Here is a 21,587-nt window from a genome sequence, read left to right as displayed (position 1 = left end):
TGCTTTTTAACATATATATAAAAACTATAAATTCTGCAAACCGACAAAAAAAATACATTTTACACTCAACTTATTTTTAGACACTATTTGAAACACAGTCCAATCAATATTTTAAAAAAATTTATTTAAATTTAATATAATTTTAGTATTTTTAAATTATTTAATATATCAATATTAAATATAATTTTTAATAATTAAAAAACATATTATTTTAATATAGTTAAAAAAATAACTCAATCTTACTCTCCTGCTATCGTTCTTTTCCTGACTGTTTATTTCTCCCCTCTTCGTTCCGCCTTTTTTTTTTTCTTTTTTTTTTATTTAATTTTATTTATTATTACTCATGTAAATAATGAATCTTTTTTTTTCATTTCCCCTTTTTATTTTCAATTTCATATTTATTTTTTAATAAGTATCCTAGTTGTTTTTAAATTAACTAGATTACATCAAAACAACTTCCACATAGTTTAGTATTAAATTCAGATTAAGTAAAAAGTTAGATCAATAAGTTTTTTCTTTTAATTTTATTAATTTCATCCTCAAATATTTTTTACTAATCAATTGAACTATCTTAACACATACCAAGTCAACTAGGATATTTTTAAATCCACTATAGCAACTAAATTACATTAAAACAACTTCCACAATCAATATAATATTAGTTACGTGATTTACGCTATGCTGCAAAATCACCTTTTATTTTCATAAAAATTTAGGTCTTGACAATGACAGGACCTAAGGCTATTCGGGTCCTGTCAAGGCCAGGACCTAAGATTATTTGGATCCTATACATGACCAGATCCAAGGTTATTTTGGACCATGCAGATATTCAGGTCTTGCTGCGATCAAGACCCAAAGTTATTTAGGTTGTCTACCTGGCCAGATCCAAGACTATGTTGGGTCTTATAGCATGCAGGACTCTAGGCTATTTGGGTACTGTACCCGGCCGAACCCCAGGCTATTTTGAATCCTGCAACCTGCATGACCCAAGACTATTGGGGTCCTGCACAATGTTGAACTCAACATAACTATTTTATAATATTAATAATAATATTTAATTTTTTTATCCAATTTTTTATATTTTTTTAATCATTTTAAAAAATGTATGGTTTTTCTTTTATGGTAATAATAATACTATTTATAACACAAATAATTATATTTAGAAACCCAACAATATATCTAACACAAATAATAATATTTTTTATATTAAAAAATTGAATTATTATAAAAATAATAATATTATAACACAAATGATAATATCTTTGATATGAATATGTTAAATTATAAGAAAAATAATAATATTTGTAATGCAAATAATTATATTAAGAAATTCAAGAATATTTATAACATAAATTGTAATATTTTTATATTAATAATTAGAATTATTGAATTATAACAAAAATAATAATATTTATAACACGACCCAAGATCCAAGAACATTAATCTTATCTCTTGGACCCAATACTTTTGAGTCCTGCCTCGTGGGTTTGCAAACCCCAAAATCACGGGGTTGCAGGGCCGCTTGTCCTGGAGTTGCAGCCAAGCATGCGGGTCTGCCCCTAGCGTCGAAGGCCTGACAAACCACATGCCAGGTGGTTGTAGCCTAGAGCACGGCTAAGGAGGGTGTGCCTGCGCAATGTGAAGGCTTGATAGCCACGTGCCAGGTGTTCGTAGCCTCAGTGGACATACATCCAGCCTGACGCTTGGGACCTACAGGCTACAACCCCAGGCGCTCTGGTCTCTAGTCCTTGCCTCACGGGCCTGCAGATCCCAGGGTCACCTGTATGAAGACCCACTCATCTTGAGGCTGCAGCCAGGCATGTGGGTTTGCTCTCAGTGCCCAAGACTAGACAAATCAAGTGCCAGGTGACTACAGCCAGGAGTGCGATTAGGAGAGCATAGCTTATCCAATACCCAGACCTAGTAGCTAAACATCAGGTGTCCACAATCCTAGTAGGCATGCCTCCAGCTTAAGGCATGGGGCTTGCAAGCTGCAGCCTTATCACATTTCTACCAAACAGTGTAGTCCATAATAAAAACACTTATATCTTATATTATTCTAATTATAATATAGAATAGTGCAATTCATAATAAAAATATTTACAATATAGAGTAACTCATATTACAATAAAACACTAATAAATTTTAGTTATAATTAATAAATGTTAGCATGTACAAAATAAGAAACATTTAGCACGAGTGTTAGAATATTAGATAGAATTTTTTTAACCTTTATTATATGTTTTAAAATAATTAGGTTAATTTTTTGGTTAAATGTTCACCTTGTAAACCTAAAACCCCCACGAGCACTATTTATTAAACAAGTATAATAATATTTTTACCTCTTGATATTTATAATAGCTTTTGAAAATACTAAAATCTTTCTACATAATTTAGTCATTATTTTTAAATTGATTATGAATAAATATTTTTTTTAATCTTGATTTCATAGTAAAACAATCAAAATATTATTGAAAACAAAAAAAGTTTAAAGTTGGGTGAAGGAGCATTTCTATATTTTCCCAATAAATTTTTCATTATTATAATTTAACCTGAGAGGTAATTTGATATTTAATCAAATATAAATAATTAAAATGCACAATAAAATAATAAAAATACCCTTAAAATAAAAATATTTAAGCTTTTTAAAATAATTAGGTTAATTTTTTGGTTAAATGTTCACCTTTCCTTGTAAACCTAAAACCCCCACGAGCACTATTTATTAAACAAGTATAATAATATTTTTACCTCTTGATATTTATAATAGCTTTTGAAAATACTAAAATCTTTCTACATAATTTAGTCATTATTTTTAAATTGATCATGAATAAATATTTTTTAATCTTGATTTCATAGTAAAACAATCAAAATATTATTGAAAACAAAAAAAGTTTAAAAAAGTTTAAAGTTGGGTGAAGGAGCATTTCTATATTTTCCCAATAAATTTTTCATTATTATAATTTAACCTGAGAGGTAATTTGATATTTAATCAAATATAAATAATTAAAATGCACAATAAAATAATAAAAATACCCTTAAAATAAAAATATTTAAGCTTGAGGTTAATGAGTGTTTTTATTTTTTCACAATAATTTTTTTGTAATTAAAAAATCAACTCATATGCATTTTGGTATTTGAAACAAAAAAGAAACATGTATATATGATACACCTAGGGACGTGGGAGGTGGTCATATCATTTAGGTGGTATTTCTGATGCTTCTCGGCATTTAAAAATACTTTTTTATTATGCTAATGAAAACATCACTGCGACTTTTTTTTATTAGTACAACACATGTCTTAAGTGGTTTTCTAGTTTGTTTAAAAAAGTTTAAAGTTGGGTGAAGGAGCATTTCTATATTTTCCCAATAAATTTTTCATTATTATAATTTAACCTGAGAGGTAATTTAATATTTAATCAAATATAAATAATTAAAATGCATAATAAAATAATAAAAATACTCTTAAAATAAAAATATTTAAGTCTGAGGTTAATGAGTGTTTTTATTTTTTCACAATAATTTTTTTGTAATTAAAAAATCAACTCATATGCATTTTGGTATTTGAAACAAAAAAGAAACATGTATATATGATACACCTAGGGACGTGGGAGGTGGTCATATCATTTAGGTGGTACTTTCAATGCTTCTTGGCATTTAAAAATATTTTTTTATTGTGTTAATGAAAACATCACTGCGTCTTTTTTTTATTAGTACAACACATGTCTCAAGTGGTTTTCTAGTTTGTCGCTGGTTGGCCTTGTTTTCCTATCCTTTATCTCTTTTCCCTCTAAAATTATAGTTTGACACTTTTAGTTATTAGTATTTCAATTTTAATCCTTATTTTTTTTTATTTCTTGTTTTTGGTAGTGGCTCTTTTATATAAGTTTTATTTATTATTAATTTTATCCTTTAATCCTAAATTATCAAATATCATATTCTCCAACTTGGTCTTCGTTCTTTGAATTTTTTTTTTATTTTTACCTTGGTTCTTTTATAAAAGTCTTATTAGTTTTCAATTTCATCCCTCAATTGAAATTGATAAGATTATATTTTTCAATTTGATTCTTATTGTTTGATTTCTAATTTATTTTATTGGGCCTTCTGTGAAAGTTATTATTCTTTTTAATTTTATTATTCAATCAAAATATTGTTTTTATTTTTATATTAATTTTGACCCTTATTTATTTGATTTTTTTTGTCCTTATATTAAATTGATTTTTCTTTTCAATTTCACCTTTAAATTAAACATTAAATTTGTTTTGTATTTTAATTTTGATTCTTATTTTTTTAATTGCTATTTTCTAAACCCTCTTGTATAGTTAATTTTTTTTTTCAATTTCATCCTTCAAATATTGATTAATTGAGAATTGAACTTCATAATTTTTCTATATTAGGTGTTTTGGGTCTAATGATCTAGGTCACATGTTTAAAATGTTAACACATGTTTTTTTCTAAAAAAACTTTGAAATTCTCTTTATTTTTTATTAAGTTATTCTAATTTTATTATTTAAATCAAGAGTTTGATGTGATATATTAGGTTTGCTTGGCCCTAATTACCATGGTTTATATGTTTATCATAATCGAGTTTTATTTTGTAATTTCTTTTCTTATTTTATTTTGGCATTTGAACATTAATATTTACAAAAAAAATATTCTAGTCTCGTGGAAAAACATGAACATCGATGCTCGTTATAACTGAATGACTTGCATGAATAAATTTTATTTCTAAAAAATCTTGTAAATGAAAAATAATAACATGCCAAAATATAAATGAATAAACAAAACCAGTGTATATATAAAAACTTTGTTTTTATTAGACAATGTTTAACATTGCGTTTTCAAAATGCTTTTGAACAAAATACTTGCGTTTTCAAAATGCTTTTGAACAAAAAAAAATTTTAAAATTTTTTCTTTAAATTAATATATTTTTTATGTTTTTAGATCATTTTAATATACTAATTTTAAAAATAATTTTTTTAAAATAAAAAATATTATTTTAATATGTTTTAAAATGAAAAATATTTTAAAAAATAACTATTACCACACTGCCAAACACCCTCTAATCTCAAATTAAAAATATAACACAAAACCACATACTCTTTGATAAAAAATACATCAAGTTATTATTTAGTAATATAATTGAATATGCTCTTTGATAAAAAAATATTTTAAGAAAGACTTTGCAACCACATTAAGTCAATTGTTAGAAACAATATACTAAAGAAAGTAGTATTTTGCCGATGATTTAATATAAATTCAATATTAAAATTCTATTAATAACTTAAAATTATTTGAAATGATTTTTTAATATTGTATTATAATTTTATTGGTTACTGCTAGCAAGTTTAGCTTCAAATCCTAACATTTAGATCTAATTAAATCTAAGTTTAGGGAGTGTCAATGTAATCCTTTTTTTTTTTTCTGACAATTTGTTTAGCCTCTAATTTATTTCTATTTTGTTTGAGTTAAAATCATCATTATGTAGATTAAATTTAATATTTTCAAGAGATTAATATAAATTAATTAAAAAAATATAATTTCATAAATTATCTCAAATAAAATAAATAATAATCAAAATAATCGAGATCAAATCTAAAAAAATAAAAATAAAAGATGAATAAATTAAAATAATAATATTAACATTTTATAAATTATTTCAAATAAAATAAGTAACAATCAAAAGAATAAAGATCAAATTTGATAGATAATCTTTTTTAATAAAACAAGGATAAGGAAAAAGCAAATAAGAATTATAAAAATAAGGATCAAAATTAATATAAAAATTAAATTTCAAGAGATGAAATTGAATAATAAATATTCAAAATAAAATATATATATATATAAATTAAAAGTTTGAGGACTAAATTTAATATAATCAGTAAATAATATGATATTTCTAAATTTTTTACAATTTTCAGGAAGCCGGAAAAATATTTTCCTGAAAACCAAATAAAATTTTTCTTTAACTAGAAAATATTTTCTATTCATCAACTTTTCTAATAACTAACAAATAAAAAAAAAATTGTAAAATAATTTTTTAAAAAATATACATGGTCTAAATGAAATTATCTAGTTTTTTATTTGCTCCTATTCTAAAAACAAATTTATTTATTTTCTAATTAAACAAGTTTTTATATTTATTTTATTATCTTTTTTTCTTCCTATATGATTCAACAACCAAAAACTAAAAACATTAAAGCTTTAATCATGTTTCTTTAAAAACTGAAAAAATAGGACTTCAAATTAAGCTATGATTTTTTAACCATCATGCTCTCATGATTGCGAGCTTGTTATGCACACTTTCCAAAAATACTCCACTCCAAAAACCCCTCCTCCTTGGTTTTATCGTTTATATTTATTTATTTATTCTCTTATTTGCCTTTTTTAATAATCCAATGATATATATATATATATATAGATAGATGGCAATTCATTTTTACTTTTGGACAAATTAAGTCATCATCAGTAAAGTACAAAACATCCTTAACATATTCTCTCAAAAACTGTCATGGCGGCCACCGGTGGTTGTGTCGCCTTTTCCACGGTGGTTCGCTCCTGCCAGCTAACACCGTCACCATCATCCGGTAATTTGAGACCGAATCCGAGTCAAAGGCAATTTGCTGTTTCCAGCGAGAGTCAATTCACGACGACAGTAAGAAGTGAAACAAAAAGAACGACTAGTTTTGGAGAGAATGGGATTTTCAAGGAGAAACACAAAGAAGAAGCGAGGGAGGGAGTCACAAAAGAGAAACAAAAAAATCCTTACGAGCTGGGGTTCGAGAGAAATGAAAGTGATGAAGATAGGAGTAGAAAGAGCCTTAAAGATTACTTTGAGGAATCAAACGATTTGATCAGATCAGGAGGTGGTGGTGGTGGTCCGCCTCGGTGGTTCTCTCCGTTAGACTGTGGTTCCCGCCTGGACGATTCTCCTCTCCTCCTTTATTTGCCTGGTCAGTCTCTCTCTCTCTTTAATTTTTTTGTTAATTTAAAAAAATTAAGCTTTTAGTAGATTCACTTATCTTTTCGAGCTTGGCTTTTACGAGATTTGATTGGTTGTGAGAGATATAAAGGATGTAATAATAACTCCTTTTTTTCTCTGTTTGGTCTGATACAGACACCCACCTTTTCCTATTTGTGGCCCTAATCACACAAAATTAACGATTAATCACACATTAAATAATAATATATATTATTTGAGAATTAATCAATCACACATTAATATTGAAACAGTAGTAGGTAAAACTACATTTTATAATGGGTTCCATGGGAGAATTTTATCGATGACAATGCGTTTTTATATGTTATTACTTCGAAATCTATTTTTAAATTTCTGTAAAAATATTTTTTTCTATAAAAAAAAACTAATTTTCGGTCAGAATTATTATTACAAAAAATATAGTTTGTATCTGTCAAGCCAATATTTATTTTCTCTTAATTAAAAGGTAATATTACGTCAGGGGTGTTAAAAAAAATCAAATTATTTATAATATTTGTATTATTTGACCGGATTTAATTTATTAAAATAAAATATTATAAATATTACAGATAATAATAAATTAAATTTTTTAATAAATAAATATTATAAATTGAATGCGAGTTGGAATTTTTAAAACTCTTTCAACCCATCTCAATCAACCCATATAACCCGATATAAATAACTCAAGTTTTTGATATAAATAATATTTTTTTTTTCTTTCCTACAAGTTTTTGATATAAATAATATTTTTTTTCTTTTCTTTCCTCATTTTATCATCTCTAAGTTTTCGTTGTAACAACCGTCCCTTATTTTCTTATATTTTTTCTTCTCTCTATTTCCCACGTCCACATACAATATAGTTCTAAAATAGTGACAATACATTTTATAATTCTAGTATTTATTTTCGGTAACCAAGAAACCATGAGAAAAAAAAAAGAAAATTTCAAGAATCTTATTAAACTTTTATATTTTTATTTAAATCATAAATTCAAAAGTACTTTATAATCTATTCCTACTAGTCTGTTTTTATATCATATTGCTCCCTAGTTGTTTGATAAAATATTTAACTATAATTCTTATTTTGTTTTTACATGGAAATTGTTATAGTTTTCGTGTTATCTATAATATATAATATATGTATTTTAGAGGTTTTATCTAGTTTTAATAGTTATAATTTTTTAGAATCCTTAAAGAATAAAATAATTAATATACGCAACCAACAGATATTAGCAATACTCATAAAAATTTTAGCCTAACTTGCTCGGGTCCAAAAAATTTAAATGAGTCAGGTTTGTATTTTGTAAAATATCGAGTTAAATATAATTATGAATCAAAACCCAACTCACTATATCCACAAAAACCCCTAATTTGAGTTTGTTTGGTTATATAAAAGCAATGAAGATAGTGGAGACATTTCTCCTTATAGTTCTTTTTCTGAAATTACATAAACTTACTGCAAAACCTTTATAATGCTTGACTTTAGTAAGTGTTTGAGAGTTAAGTAATTTCTGTTTTTGGATTTATAGAAAATATCAAATTGATTGATTTTTAGTGTTTTTGATGATTTTGATGTGCTAAAATAAAAAAAAAAAAAATATTTTGAAATATTTTTAAGAGAAAGCAATTTAAAAAAAAAAAAAAAATACTCTACACTACTATACAAAACACACACTCACAAAAAAAGAAAGAAAAAAGGACGTAGTAAGGAATACATGGGATACGTAGCATGAAGAGGGGATGGTGAGGTTTGAATTTGGATCATTAATGCTAAAAAAGATGTTACCATGAATCCATGATGCCTTCATAACATGCACTTCCAAAGGAATTAAAACTAGACTTGTGGATTATATTTTACTCGCATTAACAAAGCAAACCTTTTTCTCAAACTAAATCCTCAAAATTTTGATTTTTGTTTTTTTAAATTTAGCCCTCTCACTAGCATATCCGTGGTTATTTTGCAAAACCTGTCATTCTATGAAGATGGTATTTATTGGAGGTGAACCAGTGAAAGATAAGATGTCTTTCTTAGTCTGGAATGATCAGCATATGAGTTTGTCCTGTTTGCTATGTTTAGGAGTTCATTGACTTGTATGCAACCTTTGCAATGCGGACAAATGTGGCTTCCAAAGGGGCATGTACAGATGCACTTTCTCTGCTAATGGCAATTATGTAGAAGTAGATTGTTTTGCTTTCTCTGAAAACGAAGTTTGCAAAATTTCTGAGCTTAATTTTCTGATTCAATTCTTGCTGTGTTTCTTGTTTCAGAAGGGGAATAAATTGCAGCAGTCACTTCAAGTTTTTAAAATTTTTTTCGTGGTTATTGCAATATTAATCTAGAAAAAATCTGAATTTTGCAGGGATCGATGGTGTTGGGCTAGGGCTTATTATGCATCATCAATCTCTGGGAGAGTAAGTATTCTGATCAAGTGTACCATACTTTTAGTAATGAGAATCTTGCTACCTAATATGTTTTTTTCCTTTGAAAATAGGATTTTCGACATATGGTGCTTGCATATTCCAGTGAAGGATAGAACATCATTTACTGGTCATTTTCTATCTCATTCTACCACTAGTTAACTCATTTTATGTAATCAACAGCAAGTATAATTGGACCCTTGCCTTTGTATTTTTTTTTTTTAATCTTATTGGTTCAGACCTAGTGAAGTTGGTAGAACAAACAGTTAGATCAGAGAACTGCCATTCATCCAATAGACCCATATATCTTGTTGGAGAATCTCTTGGAGCATGCCTCGCATTAGCCGTTGCAGTTCGTAACCCTGATATTGATCTTTCACTTATTTTGGCCAATCCAGGTACGCTTCGTATTGAAAACTAAACACCAAGTTTGACAGATATTGTCCCTACTTATGAGTGTTTGGATGTTATAGTAGATTTTTCAGTTAAAAGCAAGAATCGATACAAGTACTTAAATGGAAAACATGTGTATTTATCATTGGAGTTACCAAATTGAGTTACTGATTTTTCAATGGTCCATTTGACTATCCAAAGGTTTGGAACGGCAGCACTAATTTTTTGAAAAATGAATTGATGCAAGAGGCTGGTTAACACTTGGGAGCCAAAGAGATGGATTTATTGCACAAGCCTCTGTTAGAATTTCAAGAAACGTGTAGATATACTTTCACAACCACATAAATGTCCTTTTGGAAGGTCTTTCCTTGTTGATTTATAGCTGCACTAATTTGTTCAAGATTTTATTGCAGGAACTTCTTTTGAGAAGTCACAGTTGCAACCTCTCATACCTCTATTGGGAATCATACCCGTTCAATACCAGCTTAGCCTTTCTTATATGCTGAGCTCCATGACAGGTTCATCTTTATTGTCTACTAGAGCCACAGCTTTTGCTACTAAGTGAATTTTTTCTTATAACAAATAACATAGGTTACATAGATGCTTGGGCACTGCCAAGCTTGCTTCTAAAAGGTGGGGATGATGTTGACTCGTTTGTAAACATTTGATAAGAAAATGAAGTTAAAAATTCTTTATGTCAGATTGTGATAAAAAAGTTGGACTGTGATAAATGAGTGTAAAAGCCATGTTATAGTCTGCATATTGTAACAAGTTTCGGTTAATTGCCTGGTGAAAATATTCCAACTCTACAGATAGAAGATTATTTCCTAATCCTTTACTCATGATAGTCTTTCAGATCTTAGTTGTTTGGGTATGTTGCCAGAAGCGTAATGAACCATTTGATTTCTGCGTGGCCATTTTTTCCCTTTCATTTGTTATTCTCTTTGGTAGAGATTGAGGGTGTAAATAGTTAAGTAATTACATGTTATTGTAGTTTTACACTGGTTTTTATCACTGTCACAATATGATTCCACAAGTGAATCATGATAAGTTTTGTTTCAGATCTTGAACATTTGGTTTGAGATCAATGCTATGCCTATTTGAAATTTGCACGAGAGGCCTGTTCATTGTGTTGTTGATTTTCATGACACTATAAGGTATCAATCAAAGTCGATGCCCAATGGCCTTTTTCTCCTTTCAAAATAAATAGTACGCATTTGAAAAGTCAGAATGAAATCGAGTAAGATGCCATAATCTTCAAAATGAAATTGCTGCAAGGAACGGATTATGGTAAATCTATCCCTTTCCTTTGATATTTATTTTTCTGGTCTGTTCGCTGGTATATTTGAATTTTGCATGCTAAAACATTTAAAATTAAGTATTAAACACATTTTTATCCCCAACTGATACCAGCTATGACCTGCCATGCGTTTAGGTGATCCTTTGAGGATGGCGATGGACAAGGTAATGAAGGGACTTCCTCTACAACAAACAGCCGAAGGATTATTGAAAGATGTTGCTGCAATGCCATCATATGTCTATGTAAGATTCCACGTTAGGTTATTTAAAATAACTATATTCATATTTAGCTCTTGAAATCTAGTATGCATATCCATAAGATGTCAAAGACACTTTTTTCAACATATCAAGAACTCTTGTCTTTAGCTTCTCTTGTGATGACAGTTCTATCATTATTATGATCCATGCATCTCCAGACCTCAGAAAAAATAATCATGGTGGACATCTGTTGGAATTTGTGGTCTGTTGAAGTTTATATGGAGATGATAGTGATGCCCTGTACTTCCTTGTTTTGATGCTGATACTAGGCCATGTTTGTTTTAAAACTCGTAAAAAAGAAATTGATAATTTATGTCACAGGTTCTAGCTAATATCTTACCCGAAGAAACACTTCTGTGGAAGCTAAAGATGCTTAAATCAGCTTCAGCATTTGCCAATTCACGCCTCCATGCTGTGAAAGCTCAAACATTGCTACTCACCAGGTCCTACTCTTGGCATAATCTATCCCATGTCAGCATTTGAGTAGAATATAGATATCATGGAACTATTTTTATTTTTTCCATCACTTCACCCAATAGCTTGACAATTTAGAGTCTTTTGAATAAAATTGTATGTCTTTTCATTGAGAATTGTCCATTATATAGACAGAATTTACAAGCTAAGAAAGGAAAGAATACAACCGGAAATAATACAGGTTGATACAAGAAAGAATACAGGCTGATTTTCAGCCCTTAGAAATAGCTAACCTACAGTTAGTATATCTTAATAAAAGAAAGAATAAATAGGAAAAGAATCTGCTAGCATTAAATATGCAGGTATTTCCTTTGATATCCCCCCTCAAATTGATGCTGGTAAATTGACAAACATCAATTTGCCAGTAAAGAAATGATGGTGTTGATGGGGCATGGATTTGGTAAAGATATCTGCGATCTACAGAGTGGTGGAGATATATAGAAGGGTGATAATATGATGATCATATGCTTCCCTAATTGAGTGACAGTTAACCTCAATGTGCTTGGTGTGTTCGTGATAGACAGAGTTGGCTGCAATTTGGATGACATTAGTGTTGTCAGCATGAAGTGGAGTAGAATGAACTGGACAAAAACCAAGTTATGTGAGGAGACCACGTAGCCAAATGATCTCGGAGCAAGTAGTAGACATGGCTCGGTACTCTGCTTTAGTAGATGATTTGGAGACGTGATCCTTTTTCTTGCATTTTCATGAGATAAGGGCATCACCAAGAAATATACACCAGCCAATAGTAGATTTCTGGTATCTGGACAATCGGCTTAATCAACATCACTATAGGCTTGTAGTTGAAGTGAAGAACCTGTAGGGAAGAATAAGCCACGACTAGGTGTACTAAGAATGTAGCGAATTATGCAGTGGACAACAGATAGATGAAGATGCCTTGGTGCTTGCATGAATTTGCTGATAGTGTGAACAACATAAGAAATGTCTGGTCGAGTAATAGTTAGATAGATAAGACTACCAACTAGCTTCCGATAGGTAGTAGGATCATCAAGAAGCTCCCTTTCATCACGACGATATTTCACATTAAGTTTCATGGGGGTGTCAATCGAAGTATTGCTAGTAAGGTCAGCTAACTGAACTAGTTCCTGACTATACTTGTGCTAATGCACGAAGAGATCATGAGGCTGATGATGCACTTCCAAGCCCAAGAAATAGGTGAGCTGGCCAATGTCTTTCATGTGGAATGTAGAATGCAATAAAATCTGAATCGCAGGGATTGCTTCCAAGTCAGAGCCAGTGATGACAATATCATCCACATAAACAAGGAGGACAATGATACCTATGGATGTCTTTTGTAGAAAGAGAGAGAGGAGTCATGCTGACTTTGAGTGAAGGAGAAACCCAACAATGTAGATCGAAACTTGTCAAACCATATTCTCGGTGCTTGCTTCAAATCATACAAAGAACGTTTCAATTTGTAAACATCATTAGATGAGGAAGTGGACATACCAGAAGGAAGTTTCAGGTAAATGTCTTCCTTAAGATCACCATGAAGGAAGGCGTTTTTGACATCCATTTGATGTAAGGGCCAGGATTGAGACGTAGCAAGGGCGAGTATAGTTCGGACAATGGTCATTTTAGCGACTAGTGTGAAGGTCTCATCATAGTTGAGACTATATTCCTGTTTGTTGCCAAGTGCCACTAACCTAGCCTTGTAACGGTCTATGGACCCATTAGAATGACGCTTGATAGAAAACACAAATTTACTGCCAAGGGGATGCACAGATAAGGGACATGGAACAACATCCCAGGTTTGGTTTACTTCAAGTGCGAGAAGTTCAGTTTCAATAGCTTTTCACCAACACATGCTCCATTGCTTGTTTATAAGATGAAGGAAGAAAAGTAGAAGACAAGGTGGCTGTGAAGGATGAGGGAGAAGAGTAACCATACCTATCGGGGGGTCTACAAACCCGAGTACTTTGTCAATGAAAGGGAGTTATAGTTGTTGGAACAGGAGCAACAATTAGGGAAGGAACTTGAGGGGGCTTGAGAGGGTCTGAAGGCTGGTGGGAAGTATCAGATGAGTGTCTTTGATATACTAGGAGAGGCTTAGAAGGGACTGGAGCTACAAAAGAGTTACTAAACATAGGCAAAACAGAAAATGAATAAGGAACAATATCCTGATGCATGGAAAAGAAATATTGGTTTTCTAGAAAGATCACATTTCTAGAAATTTGAATGCGACGCAGATTTGAGTCATAGCAAATAAAACCTTTTTAGTGTACTGAATATCCTATGAAAGCACATTGAATTGACTAAGCCGTGAGTTTTGTGCGTTCATATGTAGGAAGATGAACATAACAGACAAAACCAAAGGTACGAAGGTTGGAATAAGTTGAAGGATGACCAAACAACCTAGCGAAAGGAGTGTTGTGGTTCAATGTGGGGGAAGACAATCTGTTGATGAGGTGGGCAGCAGTGGAGAGAGCTTCACACAAAAAACAAGAAGGTGTAGACAACTCTAATAGGAGAGTACAAACAACATAAAAAAGATAGCGATTCTTTCTTTCAGCCACCCCATTTTGTTGAGGTGTTGAAGGGCAAGACCATTGAGAAATGATGCCATGATACTATAAGAAATCTTGAAACAAATGAGACATACACTTACTCTTATTGTCAGAACGAAGGATTTTGATTTGGGCTGAAAATTGGGTTTGAATATATGCATGAAAAATCTTAAAAAGAGAAAATACTTCCTTTAGAATGAAGAAAATAAATCCATGTAAAACTGCTATAGTTGTCAATAAAAGTGACAGTATTTGTAATTAGCATGAGAAGTGACTGGTGCCATACCCCACACATCACTATGTATCAAATCGAAAGGTTGGACTATGTATGGTGTGTGAATAGGAAAGGACAGAGTTTTACATTTGCCAAACCTGCAAAAATTGCAATCAAATTGAACAGTACTAAGAGATGGTGAATCTTTATTTCTAAGAAAACATATTTCAATAAATCATAAAGAACATTAGAGTTTGGATGTCCGAGATGTTTATGACACGCTTGGTAATCAACATGAGCATAATTACGAGTGACAAAGGGTAAAGAAAAAGGAGACAAAGGAAATTGAAGAGGGAAAAGACGTCCTATTTTAGGCCCTCTCACGATCATCCTCCTTGACTGTTAATCTTGAACAACACAACCAGATTTGGAAAATTCCAGTTTACAATCATTTTCAACCAACTAATCGACAGACGCAAAATTGGTGGTAATACAAGTGATACAAAAACATCAGTGAGAGAGGGAGAAACATCACCAGTGGCCATGATAGGTAAATGACTGCCATTAGCAGTATGAATTTTGAGATTTCCAAAATATTCGTTGATATTAGTAAGAGAAGCAACATTGTTTGTCATATGATTAGAAGCTGTGGAATCAAAATACTAAGGAGATGATGTAGAAAGATTTTTACCTGAGAGACCCAAAGTTGAAAATGTAGAAATGATCATTTGTTGAATCATGACAGGAGTCACAGATTGGACGAGTAGGAGCACTTTGTGTTAGAGGTGAAAAGCTAACTGAGATAGTATATACTGTCTCTGTTTTCTTGGGAGGTCGAGTAGGGCATTCTTTGATGAAATGACCATTTTTTTTGTAGTAGTTGCAGAATTTTCAGAGATAATTTGCAGCATAATAGCCAAATCCCTTAAAACAAAAGCACTGAATAGTGCTCATATCTCTGCCTCTTGGCCTACCTTGTGTTGTATAGCCCACAATAATAGATGTAGATCGTCGTTGTTCCATGGTGGTTTGAGTGAGAAGGCGTTGTTCTTTGCGAAGGAAGTCAGGTCTTAGTTTCATTAGAAATTAATCTTATTGAGTAGTTTCATGAATAGATTGAATAGAGCTAAAACCTTTGGATGGTAAGTCAGCATAAACGATATCAGTGTATTCAGTTCAAAGATTAGTGAATCTAGAGTAAAAATCAGAGATATAAAGACTATCCTGTTGAAGAGTGTTCAATTCATGTTCAAGCTGAAACCGACAAGCAGTGTTTTGTTGGGTGTAGATGTTTTTTAGGCATGTCCACATCTGAGGTATAGTCTGAGAGGATTGAAGATTTAAGATGATGTTAGGTTTGATAGATCCTAAGATCCAAGCCATAATTTGAGTGTCATTGACTTCCCACTTGGTGTGCTAGTCTATGTCTTTGATTTTATCAGGAGCCAGGTTACTTCCATCAACATGTCCCTACAACTCTTTACCTTTGAAAAAAATCCTGAAATGAAACGCCCAAGTAGAGTAGTTCTTGCTATTGAAATGAATCATAGAGATATCAAACTTATCTGAAGACATGAGGTCAAGAGAACTTTGATCAAGAATAACTGAGACTAAGAAACTTGATAGCAAATAATAATTCAGAGTTGTAGCTCTGATACCATGATAGTTTAGAGTCTTTTGGATAAAATTATATGTCTTTTAATTGAGAATTGTCCATTATATAAGTAGAATTTACAAGCTAAGAAAGGAAAGAATACAACAGGAAATAATACAAGCCGATCTTCAGCACTTAGAAATAGGTAACCTATAACTAGTATATCCCAATAAAAAAAAGAAATAGGCAAAGAACCTGTTATCATTAAATATGTAGGTATTTCCTTTGAGATAGCTTAACAACAATAAAAACACAAGAATTCTTTCCCTTCCACCTCCTCCCAAAAAAGAAGAAAAGAAATAGGAGCTTGTTCTAGATCTACAATATGAACCCTTAATGGATAGCTAGTTTTAAATAAAAAGGTTTCCAATTTCACTAATTGAAGTTCTCTCTTCTTCCCCAATGCTAAAAATAGTTCTTATCTCGAAGCGTTAAGCATAAAATGATAATGTGACTAGGAAGTTGGCTTCATGATCTGAATTATCCACTCGAACTTTAATTGATGAAAAATCTACGTGCACTGTCTTATCATGGTTTGAACTTTTACGAGTTATTTTTATTGAAGGAATGCCAACATTATTTTTCCTGATGTTTGAATGTTTTCTGCTTTCAATTTGATTTTTCCAGAATGATAAGGTTTAGTTGGCTGTGTTGTTTTTAGTGGGAGGGATCAGTTACTACCAAGTGAAGATGAAGGCAAAAGACTTCGCCGTGCACTTCCAAAATGTGAAATTCGTAGGTTTAATGACAATGGTCATTACCTCTTCTTGGTACAATAAACTCTCTTCTTGTTTATATTTTGTATATACATCTAAAAGATTTTATGTTTCAATTGTATAGCAAGTTTTCTTATGATATAAGTTATAGTTAAGCCCCATTATGCAGGAAGATGGAGTTGATTTGGTGACTGTCATCAAAGGTGCTAGTTTCTATCGCCGTGGGAAATGCCATGACTATGCTTTTGATTATATACCTCCAACCCCCACTGAATTCAAAAATTTATGTGAATCAAACAGGTAGCCTTATTTACCATCTTAAAAATACCTATAACCAGTCAGTGGTTAGCAGCGGCTGCTAAAGCTCAAGCGTATTCTTAAGATTAATTGAGTTGTAGTAGTGTCATATTTATTATGAACAATATTCTCATAATTATCATGTTTCAGGTTGTTTATCTATCTTAAAAATACCTATAACCAGTCAGTGGTTAGCAGCTGCAGCTAAAGCTCAAACGGATTCTTAAGATTAATTGAGTTGTAGTAGTGTCATATTTATTATGAACAATATTCTCATAATTATCATGTTTCAGGTTGTTTATGCATGCTACCAGCCCTGTAATGCTGTCAACTTTAGAAGATGGGAAGATTGTGAAGGGCCTTGCAGGAATTCCTTCGGAGGGACCAGTCTTGTTCATTGGTTATCACATGTTATTGGGATGTGAATTGGTGCCAATGGTCGTGCACCTTTTGTTGGAAAGAAACATTATTATGAGAGGGATGGCACATCCAATGATGTTTATGAGAAAGAAAGAAGGGAATTTACCTGAATTATCAAGTTTTGACACATACAGAATAATGGGTGCAGTTCCTGTTTCCGGAATCAATTTGTATAAACTCCTATCTTCGAAGGCCCATGTGCTACTGTACCCAGGAGGCCTGCGTGAGGCCTGTCATCGAAAGGTAATGCTTTGAATGGTTATGTTTTACCATAATAAACATTTCTTATTTGGTAGTAAATTCAACGTTCAGACTGATAAAAAATTTGAATCTTGATACTGTTCAAAATAAAGAAAATTGAATCTTGATTTTAATTGTTGCAAGGATGCCACTTGCTTTGTAGGGGGAAATTGTCTGAAATAAAGTGGCAGGTGGCTCATTTCCTTGATCTGAGTAAATGTCGAACATATGGGGCAATGATGATGGAGTACAAACCCCAACAAATAAATTAAACAAAACATTGCGTAAGATTCAGATGGTGAGGGAATATCAAGAATTGCCTCTTCGCAATAGTATAAAATATTAGGAAAACTATGACATAGGTCAGCTAGTAAGCCCAGTCATAGAGGGGAAAAAAGAAAACCGAAAGAGCTTTCCTTTCTTAACAAGGTATGATACTATATGTGAAAAGCCAGTTAAGCAAGGGACTAGTGTGGTTGGTGTAGGTTGATCAATAATCATGCACATAACCAATTAATTCAAGTCATATCACCAACATGATATATGTTACCAAAGAGAACTACCTTACACTGTTTTAGAAATTCAATATGGAGGAGGGCGCATGGATTTAGCTTTAATTTGTACAGCGGGATGGAAACTCAGTTTCTTTGGCTTCATATCTATATATTATGTGGCCATGACGATACAAAGTGTTTAAATAGCTTTGCAGAACTCAACTCTTCATGTGTACCTTTCAGGGTGAACAATACAAGCTAATCTGGCCAGAGCAATCTGAGTTTGTTAGAATGGCAGCAAGGTTTGGAGCGAAAATTGTACCATTTGGTGTTGCTGGAGAAGATGATTTTGGTGAAGTAAGTCTGGAGTGATTCATTTTTTTTCTTATTGTTTTTCCCTCAGTTTATTTTTGTTGAGAACATTCACTGGTTTGTTATTTTCTCACTCTCAAAACTTGTTCAAAACATGAGATTTTGGGGGAATAGATATAGTAACCATGCAAATGTCGTTAAGCATGTGCAAAGCATTTAATAATGATAAAGATCCACAAGCATGATCACGAAGGAAGCAATAGCTTTGTGACTCACAGCCATTGTGGCTGAAAAGTGTTGTTGGTAGTGATCTAGTAGTGATATAAACATCAGTCTGTGTGTTTACATGAATAACGTGGATGAATTGTGGCATATGATCTCAAACATGACATCTACATCATTTAAAGACGCTGTCAATGATCCACTTTTGTCAAAGTCTCTTTCTGTTACAGTGGTTTGACTTGATGCTGGTGAATGACTGTGAGTATATTGTCTCAGATAGTTTTTGATTATGATGATCAAATGAAGATTCCTTTCCTTAGGGATTTTATTAAATCACTGTCAGAGGAGGCTGACACAGTGAGGTACGTTATCTTTGCTTGACTTTTATTAAATCACAATTTATGTTACTTTAATTTATTTGTATTTCCAAATTTATTTCTTTTAACTTTCCTTACTCTCAGTAAAAACTATCGTACCTCTTTTTTATTATAGGACCGGATTGAATTCTGAGGTGAACCAAGATGTTCATTCTCCGGTAGTCTTGCCAAAATTTCCTGGCAGGTTTTATTACTATTTTGGGAAACCAATTGAAACAGAAGGTATGATCATTGGACAACCTGTAGTATTAAATATAACCATGCACTAGTAGATTGGCTTGAATTACTGATTACGTAAAGTGGTCATTTAAATTTTACAATGCTGTTTGGATAATTCATATACAAAAGATTGACTTCGATCACAAATTCTGCTCCGCAGGAAGGATGAGTGAATTAAGAGACAAGGACAATGCTCACGAGTTATACGTACAAGTCAAGTCTGAGGTGGAGAAATGCCTAGCTTTTCTGCAGGAGAAAAGAGAAAGTGATCCTTATAGAAATTTATTGGCTCGGCTAGCTTACCAGTCCACGCATGGGTTTGATTCCGAAGTTCCAACATTTGAACTTTGATTCTTCTGCAATCTACACATGCATTTTGATATGATACTCAAGCTAGATTCTCAAATAAGCTCAGCAAAATGGCATACTGGAGCCTCACGGTATGATCCAAATCATTGTTGTACCCTCCAATTAATAAATAGGTAAACATAATTCCATGTCTTGATTAGATGGTATATCCCACAATCCATGATGCTACATTCATTGATTCCGCATTGAGATGCATCCATGACAGTCAAACAAGAGGCCTTGATTGGGGAGAATTTGTACTGTATGTATTTGGATGAACACCATCTGTATAACATTTTGATCGAAGGACAGATTCTCCGAAGACTCTTTGGCAGCTTTGAGTATCTTCACTGTTTAATGTAGTCTTTACAAATACAAAAATATACAACGTTGGAAAAAAAATTGTTCAATAAAAAATACAAGAACTCCTTATCAATGTCTCTTATTTTTTGGATTAAACGTCTTAAACATCATTTTTTTTTGTCTCACAACTAAGTAATATGTGGTAGCTTCACAACATTTAAGCGGTCATCACACATCATACATGGATCTTGTGTTCCATGAAGCCACCATTTCATAGATAGGATTGCTTTCCTTAATGTCACACGAATTGTCTCATAGGATTGCATGCTACTTTTCAAACCCCTCTTCTTTGATATCCCGTATGCATGCTAGTTTACCAATCATCTCATATAAACATATTTCTCTTCTTTTATCGTTGGATCGTGTCATATATTGTGTCCTCCATCATAGGAGTGAAAGAAAAAGAGTTGGTTTGGATTTCTGTTACTAATTGTTGTTAACACCTGAGACGATGAGGATTAAATAACCCAACCGCCTGCTCATTTCCTTTTCTTTTTGCTGACAACTTTCTGAGTTTTATTCAAGGAGTAGAAACAGGTACATTACTCTCCGCAAGGTCTTTCAAATAGGGAGGTACATCCTCCATAATAGGAGTCCCCTGACTTTCATACTTGGCTAAATTAGCTAAAGAATGATCTAGTCTATTGTACCCTCTTCTACTATGCTCACAAGAGAATTCATGAAAAGAATTTGCAATATAGAGTATGTCCCTAATGATACCTGAGAGGCAATCACCATCAGAGTTGCATTTTTTCAGGAGGTTCGCAATCCATATCTAGCTTAATATGGGGGAAACCTGCTTCTCGAGCTTCGCCAATAGGGATTGATTGTTGTAGAGGAATTGATCTGCAAGCACCTAGTAGAACCTGTCCCATATGGTTTCGAATGATTATACCTAAACCACATGAAGAGGCAAGTAGGGCAGCGTCAGTGTTGATTTTGATGAAGTTTTCCGGTGGTGTTTGTCAAGTTGACGTCTCTTGATTGCGAGACCAGACCATTGCTGCAAAGTTGATTGAGCAATATGAATAGAACCCGCTCCATCACAATCTAGGTGTTGAAACAGCCGAGCGTTTCTGGAATACCACAAGGCCCACGTAATCAAATTTCCATGCTTAGCTACATTATCATCTTCGCTTAAAATGGAATCAACAAGCCATTGCATAACATCGGTATTATGTGCAGAGGCAGCTAAAAGAGAAGGGCGAAGAATACTCCAGGCTGATCGAGAAAGAGTGCAATCTCTGAGAATGTGAAGAGAGTACTACATTGGTGCTCCACATCGAAAACAAGCTGGCGAGTCTCTCTATACCGTGTCTGAACAGATTCTCTCATGTAGCCAACGAATTATGCAAGCATTTAAATACGA

General features: G+C 32.1%; 1 protein-coding gene across 1 annotated transcript; it reads left to right on the top strand.

Moving 5' to 3' along the window:
- Positions 1-6,422: 6,422 nt before the first annotated feature.
- On the top strand, positions 6,423-20,213 carry LOC105140591 (acyltransferase-like protein At3g26840, chloroplastic). The gene is made up of 14 exons (XM_011047472.1): positions 6,423-6,949; positions 9,333-9,384; positions 9,465-9,520; positions 9,630-9,788; positions 10,197-10,301; positions 11,219-11,325; positions 11,662-11,783; positions 16,872-16,980; positions 17,096-17,226; positions 17,517-17,886; positions 18,621-18,734; positions 19,188-19,273; positions 19,404-19,510; positions 19,668-20,213. The coding sequence occupies exons 1-14, from the start codon at positions 6,508-6,510 to the stop codon at positions 19,856-19,858; spliced, it is 2,151 nt and encodes a 716-aa protein (XP_011045774.1). The 5' UTR covers positions 6,423-6,507; the 3' UTR covers positions 19,859-20,213.
- The last annotated feature ends 1,374 nt before the right edge of the window (positions 20,214-21,587 follow it).

This window comes from Populus euphratica, unplaced genomic scaffold (genome assembly GCF_000495115.2).
Source record: "Populus euphratica unplaced genomic scaffold, PopEup_1.0 scaffold116.1, whole genome shotgun sequence".
Taxonomy (NCBI): domain Eukaryota; kingdom Viridiplantae; phylum Streptophyta; class Magnoliopsida; order Malpighiales; family Salicaceae; genus Populus; species Populus euphratica.
The sequence above is the reverse complement of the archived record's forward strand: the minus strand, read 5'-3'. Positions and strand labels throughout refer to the sequence as shown.

Coding starts and splice junctions, on each gene's coding strand:
- LOC105140591 (XM_011047472.1), top strand. CDS start 6,508: ATGGCGGCCACCGGTGGTTGTGTCGCCTTTTCCACGGTGGTTCGCTCC. Junction 9,789..10,196: donor ACTTATTTTGGCCAATCCAG/GTACGCTTCGTA, acceptor ATTTTATTGCAG/GAACTTCTTTTGAGAAGTCA. Junction 11,326..11,661: donor CAATGCCATCATATGTCTAT/GTAAGATTCCAC, acceptor TTTATGTCACAG/GTTCTAGCTAATATCTTACC.